The 17,740-nt window shown below is 45.0% G+C and overlaps 1 protein-coding gene across 6 annotated transcripts in view; it reads right to left on the bottom strand.

The window, feature by feature from the left end:
- Positions 1-3,627: 3,627 nt before the first annotated feature.
- The window catches only part of GRAP2 (GRB2 related adaptor protein 2), a 105,428-nt gene continuing 91,315 nt past the window's right edge, over positions 3,628-17,740 (bottom strand). For all 6 annotated transcript variants that reach the window (XM_042050744.1, XM_042050743.1, XM_042050741.1 and 3 more), the window contains 5 exons: positions 15,384-15,503; positions 11,258-11,426; positions 9,494-9,625; positions 8,028-8,147; positions 3,628-5,801 (listed from right to left, as the gene is read on the bottom strand). In XM_042050744.1, the coding sequence (XP_041906678.1) occupies positions 5,622-5,801; positions 8,028-8,147; positions 9,494-9,625; positions 11,258-11,426; positions 15,384-15,503 (721 nt within the window). In that variant the 3' untranslated portion in view covers positions 3,628-5,621. The remainder of the gene's footprint in view (positions 5,802-8,027; positions 8,148-9,493; positions 9,626-11,257; positions 11,427-15,383; positions 15,504-17,740) is intronic.

The raw sequence follows: 17,740 nt of genomic DNA, 5'->3' as shown, positions 1-17,740 counted from the left end.
TCCAACAACAGCTACAACAGTAACAACAAAAAACCCCTGGCAGAAAACATTCAGCCATGAGAAGGGGCACCAAACACTGATTCCGGCTGTTTGCTATTACCTGTTGGCACTGCAATAGCACTCTTCTAGGAATTTGACTGGGGAGAGGGACTGGTTAGTAGCACAAGGAAGTTATGACACATTCAGTGCAGCACAGATATAAAAGATACATTGCAAATGACCTCTAGATCAGGAGAGAAGGTACCCAGTATTTTTCATGGGTTTTCCTTTTTCTTTTCCTTTTCTGTGGGTGGATATAGAACCACAGAATTCATAGATGTGCATGAATCATAGACATCACTGAAAGGTTTCCCAGAAGCACCACTTAAACAGAGACTCAAACTTCAGTCATGATATCAGGACACTGTCACTATTTTATAGCTTTAAGTGCATAGTAGTAGACTCCAGTCCTAAACTGCTTTTTTCCCCCCATTTTTGCTCTCGTTTTTGTTTGTGACAAACAAACCCGCCATGGCTCTTTCATAAATCCTGGTGGAAATGAGCCTGCTTGGACTAGCGGGGAGAAGCCGCAAGATACCTAGGGATCTTTTAATTTGTTTGTTTCTTCTTCCTCCCTTTGTTGCCTGAGCTAATTTTATTTCTGCATGTCTACAAGGATTCCTGCATGCCTGCCATTTGTGAAATTTTGCATTTTCATGTTGGCAGGCTGGACATGGGCCAAGCACCTCTCACTTGCACAATGGCAGCAGACAACGTGCTTTGAATTTTCTCTGCATGCAAAGGTCAGTGACCTTTCCTCTTTCACTTGCCTGTTTCCCTGCTACCCTGTAGCTCACAGATAAGTCATTGACTGTTTTCTGCTGGCAGTTCTGCTTATGTAAGAAACTTCCATTTGATGTGAATTAAGGCTCATGAGTTCTGTCACATGAAAGTTGCCTCTAAAAAATTGGAGAAATTGGCAATGCTCTGCCCGCTTCTTCAGTGCTATTAAAGGCTTTATCATGCACTCAGTTCATGGTTCCCCACTGAAATGCAAAGTTTTCAGCAGCAAGGACAGGCTGGGTGTCAGAAGCTCTTTACGCCATGCCTATGTTTTAACCAGTAAATGTAACTGCCTGGATCACCTAGGGAACACTAACGGTTTTGACTGACCTCTACGGAATTTCATTTAAAAGCACCTGAGCCAAACATTTTGAACAAATATTTGAAATGAGATGTCTGCAGAGCACTTTCTCTCAGTACAGAGGCACAAGCTGGGCCATGGGCCCGGGAGGGGGATGTAGGGGAAGCAAGATGATGGGCTGCAGCTGCGGTGCATGGAGGCTTCTGGGGCTGCACTGGGCAGGGATGGGCAGCATTGCCGAATACTTCTCACACCTAGTGTGGTGTAACCCAGGCTCTTTGGCAAAGAGCTGCAAAAGCAGAACAAGAGTCTGAGCACAGCCCTAGCCCAGATGGCCACAATTCTGTCCCACCAGACATCCTTGTTGCCCCTATGATGTGACACTGACATTACTAAAGACCTGCTGCTTCCCACTCAGGGTAGAGATCACCCTTCGCCTTGAGATCAACTACACCTGCTGGGGCATTGCTCCTGCAGTGCAAAATGTCCCAGCTGATGCCACATTGCTGTTCAAGGCTACTCAATCCATTTATTCCTGGCTGATGGATCTTTCACTTCTGACATCCTTGGTTGCTCTCCACAAGGGCTGAAGGCAAAAGGGCCTTTCAAGAGCCTGCAGCACTGGGATCCTGTTAGGGAGGAAGGATGAGAGGTGCCACTAAATGGAAAAAATCATGAACAGGTGGCTGTTGTGAAAAGCTTCAAATTTCTTGCACAGCCCACTGAAACTGAGAACTACTTTGCATTTAAAAAACAACAGCCACCACCCATGAACTTGTTTTCCTGGCACGGGAGGCTGGCCTAGCAGCCTGAGCAGGTGCTGACTTTGTGGCAGCCCTGAGGATCATCTCCCCTGTGCTCTTACCTTTGAGCAGTCCAATGGGAACCAGCCATGATCCTGTGGTTTTTGCAGCACACTCCAGTGAGCACAGCTGTTTCAGTAAACATGGATGCCAATGCAGAGAGACCTCTCTTTTGTGGCACAGAAAACTGCCTGCACATCTTTCACGTGAAAGGAAATTTACTCTTTTCAGCTCAGCCTTATTAATCACAGAGACATTTCTAAGCAAAATATGGATTTGCAGCAGAACATAGGCAAAAGTTTCATTCAGACAGGAGAAAGCACAGCTCAGCTATGCTCACCAAACTTATTTTTCCAAGTGCAAGTCCAGCTTCCTCTGTTTCACTTGTTATAATAATGCTTGCCTTCCCACATACTTTTATCTCTGTTTACATTTTCTTTTCTCATGAACTGTCTTTCTTGCTTAAGAAAAATAAGAAACCAAATACTTTTCTGGTTTCCCTCTTTATTCCTCCCCATTTTGGTTTCACACTCTCTTGGGATATGTTCTAGTGGTTTTGGTTCTTTCCGAAACATTGACAAATGTCAGCTGAGCTCAGTGCAGCGCACTGTCACCTTAAGGCTCCAGTCCTAGGCTGCTAATATGTACCTCTTGCAAGGGCAATAGTCTCTGAGGTGTGAATCACCACAATATTAACAAGGATTGTGCTACAATTAAAACCTGTTGGAAGAAGGAGAAGGAAGGTTGGCAGGATATATGGTTAGAGGAGAGGAGTGTCTCTCTTTTTCCTTATTAAGTGGCCTAATCTATGAGAGAGAGAATTTCATGGGCAGAAAACGGCATGGGGCACAGAAAACTTCTCCATTGTACAGCCCCTTCTATCCCCTGCAAAATTCCCCACTTTCCCCACACCTCCCCTTGTATCTGGAGTCTCCACTGACTTGGGAATAGCCATGATCCTTAGCACTGTTGTTTTGTTGAGAGAAAAACAACTTTTACTGTGGGAGGGTACAAAAATGCAGACTGTCATCTGTGCCTCTCAGCTACTGCCATGTGCAGTAAATGCAGGCAGCACTGCCTCTGCTGGGGGAGCAGGCAAGGCCAAAAGCAGAGGCAAGAGAAACAGGGCATGGCAGCCCTGAGCTTGGCCCCTGCACAGGGCAGCAGCGCAGGGCACTGGTGGAGTTCAAACAGACGCCGTGAGGCCGTCTCCTCCTGGTAGTTTTGCTGTCGTTAGATGCTGCTGATAATGAGAAATCGTGATTTTACTGTGGTGCTGGTATGTTGTCCATAATTAGCGTGCAGTCCTTTAATACTAATTACCTTAAGTATTAATTCCTTAAACATCAATTAAAAAAATCACGTGAAATTTACCTCTTCCTCAAATGAATCATGCGTTAACATGGGGCTACTTGCAATGCATTACTTAGACTTGCTTAATTAGTTAATCTCTGTAAAGGGGTTTCAAATGCGTGAAGAGCTATCAAACTGCTAAGTGCATTATCTTCAATTAATTTTGTGCAACTACATCTTCACTACCAAGAGGGTCTTTAGAGTGCTGAGGAAAGGAAAAGGAGACATTGCTTCTAATTTTAAAAGTAACTTAATACAGAAAAAAAGGAATTAATTGAAAGATGATTTGACATGATGGGAATAATTGTGAATACACCATATCTTTTGTTTCAGCCAGAGCTGAATATGAAAGATTCATCATTTTTATTCCTCCTTTGCCTTTGTTAGTCTCTGGTTTCTTTGCTTCCGTCTCCTCCTGGCATTAATCCTCTCTCCCTCTTTCACTGAATATTAACCCTTTCTCTTCCAAAGCTGTAACTACCTTAATAAAAAAACCAACCAACACACAAAAAGGTTAAGAAAGGGCAAATCACACCAAAACACTCTTCAAACTGTGGAGCCACGGAGGTTACACCCTCATACAAATGATAAGGTATCGTGTTCCAAAAGAAGCCTCATGGACTTCCCTTCAAAAGAAGACACTAAAGGCTCAGAAGCGAGCTCCTGCAAGAGGACAGGGCCAAGTCCAGCCCAGGCAGTCATATTCCCTGGACCACTGTGGTAGCCAATAGTTTTTAATGTGTCCTTCTAAGTTTTCTATTCTCTTTAGAGTTTATATGCCTTGTTAAATACTTGCATTTTACTTCACCCATTAATAATCTGCTTTTGGTGGAGTTCTCTCAAAATGGGTTCTTTGTGCTAATACTCTGTCTAGCTGGAAGCTTTATTCAGTCCAGCTACATTGAATTGGACTTCACCAAGAACCTGTTTCCTGGGTTCTTTTTCTCCCACTGGGACTAACAAAAGATAAGTTGCTTTTTTTTTGGCTGAATCTGTTTTTAGAGGTTTTCACTTGCCTTTTCTTTCTTTTTCAATAATGATTAATCATCACTTCTCCTTGCTGACTGGTAAGGTCCCACATGTTGTGAAAAATTCAGGCAGCTTGTTTAATATCAACGTGCCTGAGCACTAGTTATGCAGTAGAGTCCCCTTCACAGGGTTTGGATCATTTTAAATGTGCATTTGCAATAAATTTCTATCACATCTGGGCATTCACTCAGCAAGTGTTTGAAAACCTATTCATTTACCTTATTTTATCCAAAAGAAACTGGAACAGAGAACAGACTAATTGATGGCTACAGCTTTATTCTCTGCATACTGTAAAGTAACAGCTTAACCTGTTGGATGAGACATTTCTCTAGTAAGCCAGAGTTGTGTACACGGTGATCCTCAACACAGCAAGTTCTCAGGGAAAGAACTTCTGCTACTAAACCAGAGGAACCTCTTCTCTCCAATCCCTCCCCAGTTCAGTTCTACCAAAGGAACCAGTGAGGGATGTTAACTGCAATCCAATCCAGTGGATACTAATTCAGCTGAAGGGCCTGATCTGCTCTGATCAGGCTATCTAGCTGAAGTGTAGGTACCTAAAAGAACAGCTTGAACATGGGGTAAGTTGTTACGGGGTGCAGAAAGAAGAGCAGGACTATCAGAAGAAGCAAAGAAAGTTGCTCCTTGCTGTCCCATACCTTCATCACTTGTATGTTTGTACAGAAGTTTACAGGATTCTTTCCCTTCATCTGGTATATCCATACAGTTCATACACACAGTATGAGATGGGTAAGCCAGAAACTACTAAGAAAAGTCTAGATTGCCTCAACTTAAAGCCCTCACTTTCCTTCCCTAACTGAAGGATTAATGTGGTTGCCAAGGATCATTTAATTTGCATGGGTGTTCCTCCTGCCTCTGAAAGAAAGGTGGAATGGAGCCTGAAGAAACTATGAGTGCTACCAGATCCAAAATGAAGGGATAGGGCTACTTGAATACTGAACCTGAAGTTAACCTGAAGCCTGACTTTTCTCAGGGGCATTTCTGCAGAACAAACCTAATTGCAGCAACTTGTCAATAGTCAGCCAAAAGGTGACAAGGCAGGGAGGACCCAGCAAAGGCTCCATGAACAGTCCAAGATTTTGCTCCCTTCCCCTTCATAAGTACGAAAAATAGGGGAAAAAAATTCTTCTTCAAAGGGTTCTCTTTCATACCAACATTTCAAAAGATCAATTGCCAATAAATTAAGACAAAACAAAAAACAGTGTATGTCCTGGTGGCAAGGGAAGATGCACTCCTTTGACCCCGTCATGTCAGAAGAGCAGCTCCAGCACGGCCCTCTGGGCCATACTGTGCCCTCACAGCAGAACTGGTGTGACGTAGTTGGCAGGGAAGAGACCCAGTTCCCCACGCAGACGTCCTTTCCACCAGGATGGGTTGGAGTTGTCCAGGACCTCTAAGATATCTCCACTGCGGAAGCCCAGCTCATCGTGCTCCATAGCATCAAAGTCGTACAAGGCACGGACCCACAGCGTTCGCTGGAAAGAAGAGACAGGCAGGGAACAAGGAGCCAGAGTCTTAGAGATCATCTTCCTGTCACCCCTCTTAAGCCCCAGCAAGTATGTTCACTAAGCAAGAACAAGCAGTGCTGAAATTTAGACCAACTTGCAATTAAACCCGGAAGTGGCCAAGATGCCAGGAAGGAGGGACCAATTTACTGGGACACCCAAGGGATGGTGTTTGGTTTCTCAGCAGCCTCAGTGTATTTGTGGGTATTTGCACCATAAGGTGAAAAGTCAGACTGAGAGCAGGTCCCCAGGAAATTGTGGTCCCATGGCTCTGTTGCCTCTGCCATGTAAGGGCAGCCAGGACAGCCATGTCTGAAGCCAGTTCTGGGAGCACAGAAGGGCTCCTGCCTGAGTCCTGCTGGGCTGTAATTATAAGGGAATGCCTCTAGGGAGCTGGCCTGGTGCTGGTATGGATATCGAAATGTGTCCTCAGCCAGCAGAGGACTGAGAGAGCCAGCACGCAGGTGAGAGAAGAGAACATTGTAAAGAAGGATAAAGAAGGATACTTGCTCTTTCAGGCACTTTTGTGGCATACGGGAGGGTCTTAAATCTTCTTCAGACTCTACCCAAGGTGAGGCCCCTGAGATCAAAAGGATTTAGGATCTGTTTGGGTATATCAGTTTATTTGGGGTGTGCACTGTAATGTGCACTATGGTTAGATTTTTTTCTTATGAGAGCTTAATCATAAGAGACTTTGCAGTCAGTCTCCCATTTTGGCCAGAAATCATGTTCTAAAGGACATAGCTTGGGCTTCTTTCTGGGAAATTGTTGGCATCCAAACCACGGGGCATGGATAATTTAGGAGGTATATCTGGCAGGGACAGAAGAAATGATCTGCTTGAAGACAGACTAACTTTTGATAAATCTTCCATTCAGGGCCCTGCTTAGACCTAGCTCCTAGTTATTTGGTTGGGTATATAGACCTTCCTATAATTAGATTTGTGGCTTCTAGATCACTGATGGGATGTGGCAGGCAAGAGCATGTTGTTATTCATTGCCACAGCCTCTCAGAGATAAAAACCATTGTATTTTGAGCTGGATTACAATAAAGATTTGGGATTTTGCAAAAAAAAGGGGCATGCCCCTATTTTTTAACATGTTCCAAATCTCCTAATCCAATCTGTTCTTTTTCACTCACACTTGAGAAAGGTCTGCTGTCCTTCCCTTCTCTTCTTGGATCTAGATTCTCTGGTTGTGGGCTAAGGTGTGCATTTCCTCAAGAAAGAGGAGCATGCCCTAGGTTACACTGAGCTGATGGGGAAATACTTTGGAGCTGGCAGTGGAATAACAGGCTGAGGCAAAGAAAGACACCATATTCTATGTGGGCATTCACATAGTGGGAATTTGCAGAGCAGATAGTTACTGAAGGTCAAGTGCCAGGTATGGATCCAGGTAGGGGAGTGGTCTGAGGTGTTTGCACAGACACATCTGGATCGTGCCCACATCCACTGTGCTAAGAGGCTCTGACAGCCAAGGGTGTCAGGTAGGTGAGTCCTGCTTTGACAGCAAAGTAGGTCTGAGAGGATGTGCCAGGCACCGACAAGTAGAGCTGAGTGATCTCAGACCTTTTCAGGACTGCAGCAAAAAATTAGTGGAAGAGACAGTGTGACTACAAGTGCATTGAAAGACAGAAGGAGCACTGTAGCATGGTACAGTATCATGAGGCAGATCTCCATAGAACTTAAAAAATCTGCACATATAGCTACTGACATCAGTCACTGCCTGGCTGTGGTGGCAAAGATAATTCAAAGTCCTTTGCATTAATGGACATGAGGTTCTCCTAGAAGAGGTCATTAGGCTTTCAGAAATGTCTTCTGCTGGACTGGACTCATGCTTGATTGAAATCCATGGGTGAGCTTGTGCTCATTCCAATGTCCCAGATACCTATTTTGCTGAGCTCATGCTAAATTCCCTCTTCCACTGAGGCTGCATAAGACTGACGTTGAGAGCAGTTACCAGAACTATGCTCATATAATGCTGTAGTCCTACCCTCAGAGTGCCTCAGAAGCAGATTCAAGTGGCTGGGATAGAGTACTGAGACTCAGAAATGTCTTGTAAGACATGTCCTGGCAGGCATAATATGCTACTCCTCATGCAACTTCCATGTAGGTGACATTGTCCAGACTGCTTGGCCATTGCTAAAGGACCATCCCCCACTGACTTGGGGAGATGAGGCCTTCCAGGTGCATCACCTACCGGTGTCTGCTGGTGCAGTGGGTCTGTGTGTCTCCGTTGCATAGCTCCTGCATTTCCTTGGCCATGATCCCTTAGTCCTTGCAGCATGTCTTTCCTGTCCAGACTCCCACCATATCTTTCCTAGAAAGAAAACAGCAAGAGAAAAGTCATGTTGTTATGGTTTTGGCTGGAATAGAGTTCATTTTCTTTGTAGTAGCTGGTATAGTGCTGTGTTTTGAATTTAGTATGTGAATACTGCTGATAAGACACTGATGTTTCAGTTGTTGTTAAGTACTGGCTCATTCTAAATCAAGGACTTTTCAGTGTCTGGTCAAAGGGATATTCCATACTCTAGAACATCATATCCAGTATATAAACTGGGGGGAATTGGCCAGAAGAGGTCAATAACTGGTTAGGGACTGGCATCAGTCAGTGGGTGATGAGCAATTGTATTGTGCATCACTTTTTTTTCTTGAGTTTTATTCCTCTCTCTCTTTTTGTTGTCTCCTTTTAAAAAAAATAGAAAATAATAATAATGACTATTATTATTATTATCATTTACCCTATTTCAATTATTAATCTATTTTTATCTCAACCTACAAGTTTTACCCTTTTCCCGATTCTCTCCCTACTCCCACCAGCAGGAGGAGGACTGATTGAGTGGCTGCATGGTACTTAGTTGCCAGCTGAGATTAAACTCTGACATATGTATATTCTGAGATGTATAAATGAGGGGATTTAAGAGTCATTAGTGGGCAAGGAGTCAGGGGAAAGCCCCCAAATAAGTAATTTTAGATGTCAGCTTCCAACACAGTCCCTGTGCTCCAGTTCTGTAAGCAATGACCCTCATGGAAGAGGTTAACTTAGACTGTTCTATTTTGGATTTTACTTAGGAGTTGAAAGTTGACTGTCCTCAGCTGTCTTTCACAGCTGCTGGGAAAAACAGTCAGATAGGGGCTTTTTTGGTCTCTGAGACTTTTGGAGAAAAACTAAGGTTGTTCTAACTCACAGATGAAAAGCCATGCTTGCCAAGGGGACTTTAGCCAATCTGGAGTTATGATGACCCAGTCCTGACCACTCTTTGCTCTTCCTCTGTCCCATATGCTGGTGGAAAGTTAGTGATGCTGATGCAGCTGGCTATATCTGAGGACTCACTACTTTACCTTTTCTTGGGCTGCTCCACAGTGTAAAGGACAGCAAGCAAGCCTATAAATCTAGTAGTCAAATTAGCCAAAGAAGAATGAGACAAAATCAAGTTCAAAGAAAAGTAGCCATGTGACCACACATCTGAAGTCATATCAACACAAACTGGCCCAGACACATGGAGAGTAGGAGTAGGAAACATCTAGGAAGGAAGTTCTCTTTTGTGTGCACAGCTGAGAGATGCAGATTTTTGACAAAGTGACTGTTCACTCGCTACCAAGCAATAAAAGCCAATGTTTCATGTGCCTGGGCTTGATGTCCCAGCCCTTTGTTCCTGGTAGTACCTGCTGCTGCTGCAGTATGGGAACAGGATGCTCTACGTATCTCTTGGAAATAGCAGAACGATCTTCTCCAGCTGCTCCTCCCAGGTGGAATCCTTCCCGACCTATCCGTTCCAGGCTCCCACCACGCCTCTCCTGATGGAAGGAAGATCACAAAAGTGAGGTCAGGTTTTGCTTCCTACCACATCCTTGACTAAAGCTGTGCCATCATTGCACATCGATCACTACCACTACCCTCTATTCTGGAGACTCTTTCAAGTAAAAGATCCCGCCTCTCTGAAGAGAAGGACAAATCAGGAATCCTGTATTTTAGATCTTTGTCAGAGCCACTCTCCATCTGAAGTCAGGGTAGTACTGAGATGTGCTGGGCTGCAAATATGGCCAGTGATGTGAAGATGAGCACAGAAGCCAAGCTCTTTCTTGAAATACTGCCCTTAGACTTCATTTGTCTCTGCACTGAAATCTATATATTACAATCATTTTATCATACGGCTGTAGCATCTAGAAATTTGAATTGTAACAGAAACCCCACTGTGATGAGTGCTAAACATACCCTGCTGTGCCCATCACCATAACAAATGTACAGAGTTTGCCAAAGCAAACTTGAGTTCTGTTCTTGCATTTGCCTGTCTGCATCTTGAAGCAAATACATCTCTTTCCCTTCCTGCTCACAGTCAGCCCAAACAGGTTGTTTTACTGATATACATGCATACAGTCTCTTTCCTTCCCCAGACTATTCATCACTGTGATCTCTCTCTTACAAGTCCCAGAGTCTCTATTTTAATACCTTACTAGTGCATTTTTAAAGCTCTGTATAAGTGGTCTAGAAAGAGACAACAACCCAAACCCCTCCTTCAGACTGAAAAATGTATTATCTCTCTTTTTGAGCCAGCAAGAATGACCCACATGCAGCCTATAAAACTCTACTGCTGTAGCCAGCAGGTCATGTACTTTGTGCCTTGCCTCTGCCTGCACATCCTGGTAATTTAACACCAGAATCCATTTCCCAGTAAAGTCCAGTAAAGCAGGACTCTGGTTACTGCAGTGATCAGGCATGTTCACTCCCAGCACAGGGAGTGCAATGTGTAGCAGTCTCTGCTATGTCATTTGCTTGTTCCCCTGGCACAAAACCAGGCATTCATTGGACTGGCATTTCTCTGCCTTCTCAAACATCAACTATACATTCCCTGAAGGCACATCTTGTTCCCAGATCTGCTATGTTCTTCTCAGTAGTACTTTCCAGTTCCTAACAGCCAGGTTAACTGCTCCAGGTTCTGCCTCTGTCCCTCCACATTCTTTTTCCTGTGTTTGCTTGGTAGCAGAAGACGGACAATTCTTCTGAGCAGACAAATTTGCAGCTGTAGTTGCACTCAGGGTGCGTGCAAGGACACTAAGAAACCAGACTCAAATTCTTAGTCACAACTCACCAGTCAGCGCTGTACCTGCTTTCAGGAAATCCAGGCATTTCAATGAGGTAAGTCCTGCTTTCCTTGGCATCTTAGTATTTCAACTCTGAGGTCTTAGCACAGCTTTAGCAAAGCACTTCTATTCAGATTTGAAGAATCAAAAAATTCTGCTCAGTTATATAACTCTATATACCACTGACTCCACTAAAAATCTGTGTCTCAGGCCCCGCCAGTGTAGTGATGTGTCTGGGTTTCCAGGGACAGACTCTCCTCCTCTCCATCCCTAGACACTCTCATGGGATGAACTTCTTCCACAGAAAGGTTTCTGACTGAGAAACTTCTAAGGACAGTTTGTGTTTACCTTCTCTTCTTGGCTGTTGTCCTTTAGGAAGATCTGCTTCTGCCTGGAGATGGAAGTTGTCTTGTAGTAGTCCACCAGCTTGTTTAGCGAGTGGAATTTCTCTGTCCACAAGTAATAGCTACCCTTTGAATCCCTCATCACTTTGAAGTGTTGCACATCATCTTCATGCCTGGATCCCAATGGAAAAGTAAGAGATCATCAAACAGATTGCACTTCTACCTTTTTTGAAAAAGTCTTTTCCAGAAGGGTACCAAAACTTCTTGCTTGGCCAAATCTAGACTTCTGGAAAGTCATGCAGTGGCAGTCCTTGTACGTACTGGACCCAGATGTGGCTCTATTTCAAAAGACTCATCGATTTGCAAACACAGAGTGCCCCAGGGCTGCCCAGTCACAAAGCACTATCAGAACAAAGCATAGGGTTTTAAAGTCTCTCTTTTGAAATAAAGGCCACAGGAGTTTCCAGGGTGAAAAATGTTGGGGTCCCTCCCCTGCCGTGTAGCCCTGGGAGAGGGGCCCTGAGGGCACAGACACGGGGTTTCCCTGCCCCTGCTCAGCCTCGTTCCCATTGGTTGGTTTGTGTTCCCTGCGCGGGCAGAAGGACCCTTGGTCCGGTGACTGGAACAGTTCCTCAGCAGAGCTCCGGCCATGCGGCTGGAGAAATAAACATCTCTGAAACATCTAGCAAAAATCTGTCTGTCCATATATATTTCCTTTCCACGGGACTCCTGGTTTGATATATGCATGTTGCAGTATCCCCACTGCAACAAATGGTGGAGAATTGAGAGCAGAACGATCCCCGATCCCTAAGCGACTGATTTGTGTGAGTAAACCCTGGAAACTTTGGATTCCTCTTCTTGGTTTTGCTTTGCTATTCCATATCTAAACTATGGAGGAACCGTGGGAAGACTCTTGGCTCTCAGAGCCGCATATGGACATTTATCTTAAACTTAAAATGATTCTTGAACAACGATTTGTAAATTTTAGCTTGATTCAAGCTCAAAAAGAACTGAAACACTTCCTGGCATGGTTGTTTAAGAACTTTTTCTATGTTTCTTGGGATTTAATTCTTACCAAGGGCTTTTGGAAAACCGTTTGGACACAGTTAATACTGGAGTCAAAATATATGCCGATGGAAGAATATTTTCGTGAATATTATTTAGTTACCGAGACTGTTGAGCAATGTCAGCTGTGTCCTGGCGAAGGGAAGCCTGGCGCAGGGACCGTGCGGCCCAGGCCACGTGCACCGAGCGCTCTGCGAGCAGCAGCGAGGCAGTTCCCGTGTGCGGGCGGAGCCACGCGAGCCGCAGTGTCGGCGGCGGAGCGAGGAGCGGCGGGACCCGGCGGTGCCCGCACGGCGCAGCACAGCGCGTGGTGGAGCGAGCCCCGTGAACGCCCGACCGAGAGGGGCGGCGCGCGGGCGGCGGCTGGCGGCGGTGGAGCGGAGCCGCGCCCAGCCGAGACGCGCGCTGGAGCAGGGCACGGGGGGGTCATCGCTCGGGGGCCCGGCCGAGACGTGGGTGCAGCGCCCGGCAGCGGCAGCAACGCTGCGACCAGAGGAGGCGACGCGCGGAGAACTGAGCGGCGCGGCCCGGCCCGGCCCGCGCAGCCCCGAACGCGACCCCGGGAAGAGCGCGCAGGCACCAGCAGCCCCGACAATTCCAACACGGGAGCGACCGAAGGAGAGAGCAAAGACGCCGCGAGACAGAAAACAGCAGCCACTCGGAAAAAGGAAAAGATCATAGTAACTAAGACCTTAGGGATAGTAAAATGGTATAATGTTAAGCAAAATTATGGTTTTATAACAAGGTGTGACAACCAGCAAGACATATTCGTGCATAGAACTGCTATTAAAAAGAATAACCCTGAAAAATGCATCCCAAGCTTGGGAGATGGAGAGGTGGTAGAATTCAAAATTATACAAGGTAGAAAAGGGTTACAAGCATCGCAGGTCACTGGGCCTGATGGTGTTTCTGTGAAAGGCAGTATATATGCTAAATATCGTAGTCATGTTAGACAATATCTCCATTGTAAGCCCCCCCTACAGTTTCCCTTTCCTAATCCCACCTTTCCCTTTTACCCTATGTCCTGTTACCCCCAGTGTATTCCCAATCCGTTTTTTCATCCATGGTTTCCCTCACAAAACCATGCTTTTGCCAATTGTTTCCCCAAAAATCCCTTTCCAATGCCGAGTGGGGGATGAAAAGGGGGAGGGAAGAAGTTAAACCCTCTCCTGCCTCAGTTTCCCCACAAAGCATGCTCAGAGAGTTCTGTCTCCCTTCTGTCAGCTCTAAGATGTTCCACAGAATCTGATTGGACATTTAAAGACTCAGGAGGGTGGCTTGTTTTGTCTTGAAACTGTTCTTGTTATGTTTATCCAGTTGTTTTCATTCTCCTTTTATTAAAATAAAACGGGTGAGGTGTTGGGGTCCCTCCCCTGCCGTGTAGCCCTGGGAGAGGGGCCCTGAGGGCACAGACATGGGGTTTCCCTGTCCCTGCTCAGCCTCGTTCCCATTGTTTGGTTTGTGTTCCCTGCGCGGGCAGAAGGACCCTTGGTCCCGTGACTGGAACAGTTCCTGGGCAGAGCCCCGGCCATGCGGCTGGAGAAATAAACATCTCTGAAACATCTAGCAAGAATCTGTCTGTCCATATATATTTCCTTTCCACGGGACTCCTGGTTTGATATATGCATGTTGCAGTATCCCCACTGCAACAGAAAAAGTGCAGCTGTAGTCTACCCAAAGCCTCTGCAGGTCCTGTTAACATCTGGTCTGCATTGACTATAAGACCTGTAGTACACTTTTACACACCATGGGGTGTGCAATGTGAAGCCACACACTAAGCTTTAAAATGGCATAAAATCTAGTGTAACGTCATTACTACAGGTCATTCTCCCTATCCAAAAGAAAAAAAAAAGGAAATTTCCAGTGCTGTTACAAGCCAAACCAACAATCTCAACCTTCTGCCCCTTATTCTCCCTGCACCTCCCTTCCTCTCACCTCTTGTCTGATGTGTACAATTCCTCTTTACACCAGATGTGGTCTGGTTTTGATACCCACCTCCTTGCTCTGTGCAACTCCAGGAACTCAAACCACTCTTCTCAAAGGCTACATCTGCACAAATAAACTAAATGGGGACAGGCAGGGACTGAATGCTATCCTTGACTGCTACAGTCCCAAGCTGTTTAAGTGTTAGCATGGTTGTGGTTTAAATGGAAAAGCTTTCCCTTAGATAGTGCTGGGCCACAGTCAGGAAGACTGAACAGCCCAGGAACTGTTCACATGGAGCTGCTTGAATACAGCTCTTCTGTTTGCTGGGGTGAAGAGTTTGTAGCCATACAGATCTGACCTCTGCCACACTGACAGACTGCCACACAGTCTGCTTGACTTCAGGGCCAGAGAAAGAGCCTGACTGTACTTAATTTGTTGGTGTTCATCGGTGCAAATGTAACCAGAATGTTTTGTTGCATTCCTCCTGGATACTTTTTGAGCTGCCTGAATCAGCAAGTACCACTTGGAAAAGACATTGTTAATCATGACCCTAATTTAAAATCTGGTTATCAACTGTTTGACTGAAAATTGGGAAACCAATCATCATTTAAGAGCTCTGCTTAGAAACAAATGCTCTGAGAAGCATGCGGCTACAGCAAGTTGCTGAAATGCAGCTGGGCTGCAAGAAATGGAAAACCATTCCTTGTCCAATGGCTGTTTAGCGACCTGTGGGAAATAAGTTAACAATGTAATAGTAATCTCTTAATAGGTAGTAGTTGAATTCTTGGATTCAGTAACCAGAGCTGTCAGGGAATTAAAACAAATGGAAGATACATGTTAAGCACTGTGGGAGACTTTCCCTGTACCACTCTCCTTTGCTGTAGCTCCTTCAGAGAAGGAGATCACCAGGAGATGCAGCTTTGGAATGGGGCATTCACTCTTGTCACTTGAAAAGAGGCAGAAACATGTGGGAATCAGATGTCTGATTTGTTCTCATTCACAACACAGCAGCGCTACCAGTGACTGGCAGCATGGAAACGTCTCAAGAGGCTACATCACATTAGGAATCCTGTCGAGAGGAGGCTAGGAACACCATTAAACAGGAAAAGAAGCAGGAATATGCTGTGGGAAGCAGATACCTGACAGAGATGGAAAAGTCACCATGAGAGTTCTGACTGGCTCGGACAACAAAGCAGCCAACTCCTTTGCTCATGAGAAGGTTTTCTGCTTCGTGGCGGGATATCTTCTCATCAAACCAGCTGTCAAGTGGGAAAAATCATGGCAATGTGAATAACAATGTGAATTAAGGTGAGGAATAAAAAAGTTGAGGGTAGGGAGAATGTGAATAAGCAGGATGGAGGGAAGAAAACAAAAGGATCAGAGGAGCCCACATGGCTACTCTCAGTGGCCATGGATATACTAAGGTACAGGGGTTTGATGTATGCAGACCGTTTTCTTTGAGCAGTAAAAGCATGTACATGCAATGAGAACAGTGTAAGTTTTGGCCTGCTAAGAAGCAACACTCAGCTGAAACTGTAATTACAGGCACAGTACAATACGGTGTTAGTCAAAGAAATTTTAAATTACAAACGTGTATGTATACATATATACACACATAATTCTCAGACAGATACATCAAATTGCTTTTTGGCAAACTGATTGAAAATTACTGGGCTGTGATGGATATATTGCATGGAAGACACATAAATTTTTAGCAGAAGAAAGCCATGAAAGTTTTAGTGCTAATAAATTGGTTCCTGCAAGAGTTACAATACCACAAAATTGCAGAAGCACAGAATACATAAGCACACTTATGCAAATTTAGCCAGCCATAACAAACGATAGCATAAGGCACTGGACTAATAATGAGAAAGTCACCATAAATAGTAAAAGAATACAATGTCAGTAGAGAAACAAAAAAATCACATACATTTGCATATGTCCACTCCATAGCTAATAAGATCTACAATCTGCAGTCTTTGATTATATGTAATGCTTAATTAAGCCTGTATTGCATTAAAATGAAGGACTTTTAATTTCCTAAGGTCTGTAATTTCTACTTTGGAGTTTCTTATTATCATCACAGTTTACCTATGTATCATTAGCAAAGGGAAATCAGATTTCAATGAGCCTTTATAACCAGTTTCAATGATTACTTGACAAGAAAGAAAAGGGCAAAAACAATCAATCAAAAATAGGAGGCAGCCTTCTTCCCTATGTTTAGTTCTGTCATCTGGCCTGAACTGCTTCAAAGTGCAGACCTGATGCTTAGAAAAGTGTCAAAGTGGAAATATTTCTTCGCAGCTCTTGCACAAAGAAAGCAACCCAAGAAAAATGCATGTGAAAAAAGAAGCTGCCAGTGTTCCTGAGTGATGCCACAGCCCTGTGAAAGAGCGAACAACTCACTGGAAGTTCTCATCCCCCTGAGGCCCAAAAGTACAAGCCCATATTTGCACAGCAAACTAATAATGTCCTTCAGCTCTGCCAAGCAGGCTGGCTTATGTCCAAAAAGGCCAGTAAGTGCCACCTCCAAAGGGGACAGAGGCACTTATTTGTAACCTCAAAATCCCTGTGTGCTCCCAGTATGACTGCTCAGGGCATCAGTGCATTACAGCCACAAGTACCGGGCTTGGTGCATGCTCTGCTTGTTCACCCCCGAAATGCTGCAGCCCTTTTGAAAAAAGAGGACAATGAGAGGTGCTTCTGGGAGCACTTCTGCTAACGGAAAGGTTGTAAAAATCCCATGCATGGTCATATTTATGGCATAGGGCTGGAGAGCACATTTAACATGCATTTCAACACGCATCAGTTCTTTCTGAAAGTGCAGTGCCATCTCCCCAGCGGGAAGAGAGAAATGCAGGTACACCTGTCCTCTGACAGATCTGTTTGTGTGTGTGTGTGAGATTGAGAGAGAGAGAGAGAGAGAAAGAGCAGGGCAGCATGTCTGGTCTATCAACTCTGCTGATCCAGAAGTAACACCAGCTGTCACGGTCGCGCAGCATTGCACTGACCTCTAGCGCACCGAGAGAAACTCACAAGCACTTGGCGCGGGGGGAGGGAATGCAGCGGCAGGGTGGGAAAAGGGAGTCAGTGTCGTTAAGAGTCGAAGGGGGAGGGAATTTCCTTTTTGTAATTCGTTTTCAGAAAGATCTCTTGCTCTTCCTTTTGTGCTTAGCCTCTGTCTCTGTTGCCAAGACTTCACATCATGACTATTCTCCCTCTCTCTGAGGACATCTAAACGCAATTCCTACCACATCCCAGCATCCCTCTGAGCAGCAGTAACAAAAGAGTCACTTGGGAGTGACAGCGATCATCGAGATCCATTTATCTCTGAAAGAACAAAGGATGTTTTGGGGTAGAAATACGCTGTGCTGGCAGAAATGTGTGTAGCATTATGGCAATCCTTGCTGGCCCCAAAGTGCAGGATGTTATACCCAGCACTTCCCCTGTCCTGACCTCTGCGTGTGCATGCACATGTGCTCCTGACAGCACTCAG

Source organism: Corvus kubaryi, unplaced genomic scaffold, assembly GCF_017639235.1.
Source record: "Corvus kubaryi isolate FWS band 111438036 unplaced genomic scaffold, C.kubaryi_AGA036_p1.0 74, whole genome shotgun sequence".
NCBI lineage: Eukaryota > Metazoa > Chordata > Aves > Passeriformes > Corvidae > Corvus > Corvus kubaryi.
Note: the sequence above shows the minus strand (reverse complement) of the source record. Positions and strands in the feature narration are given on the sequence as shown.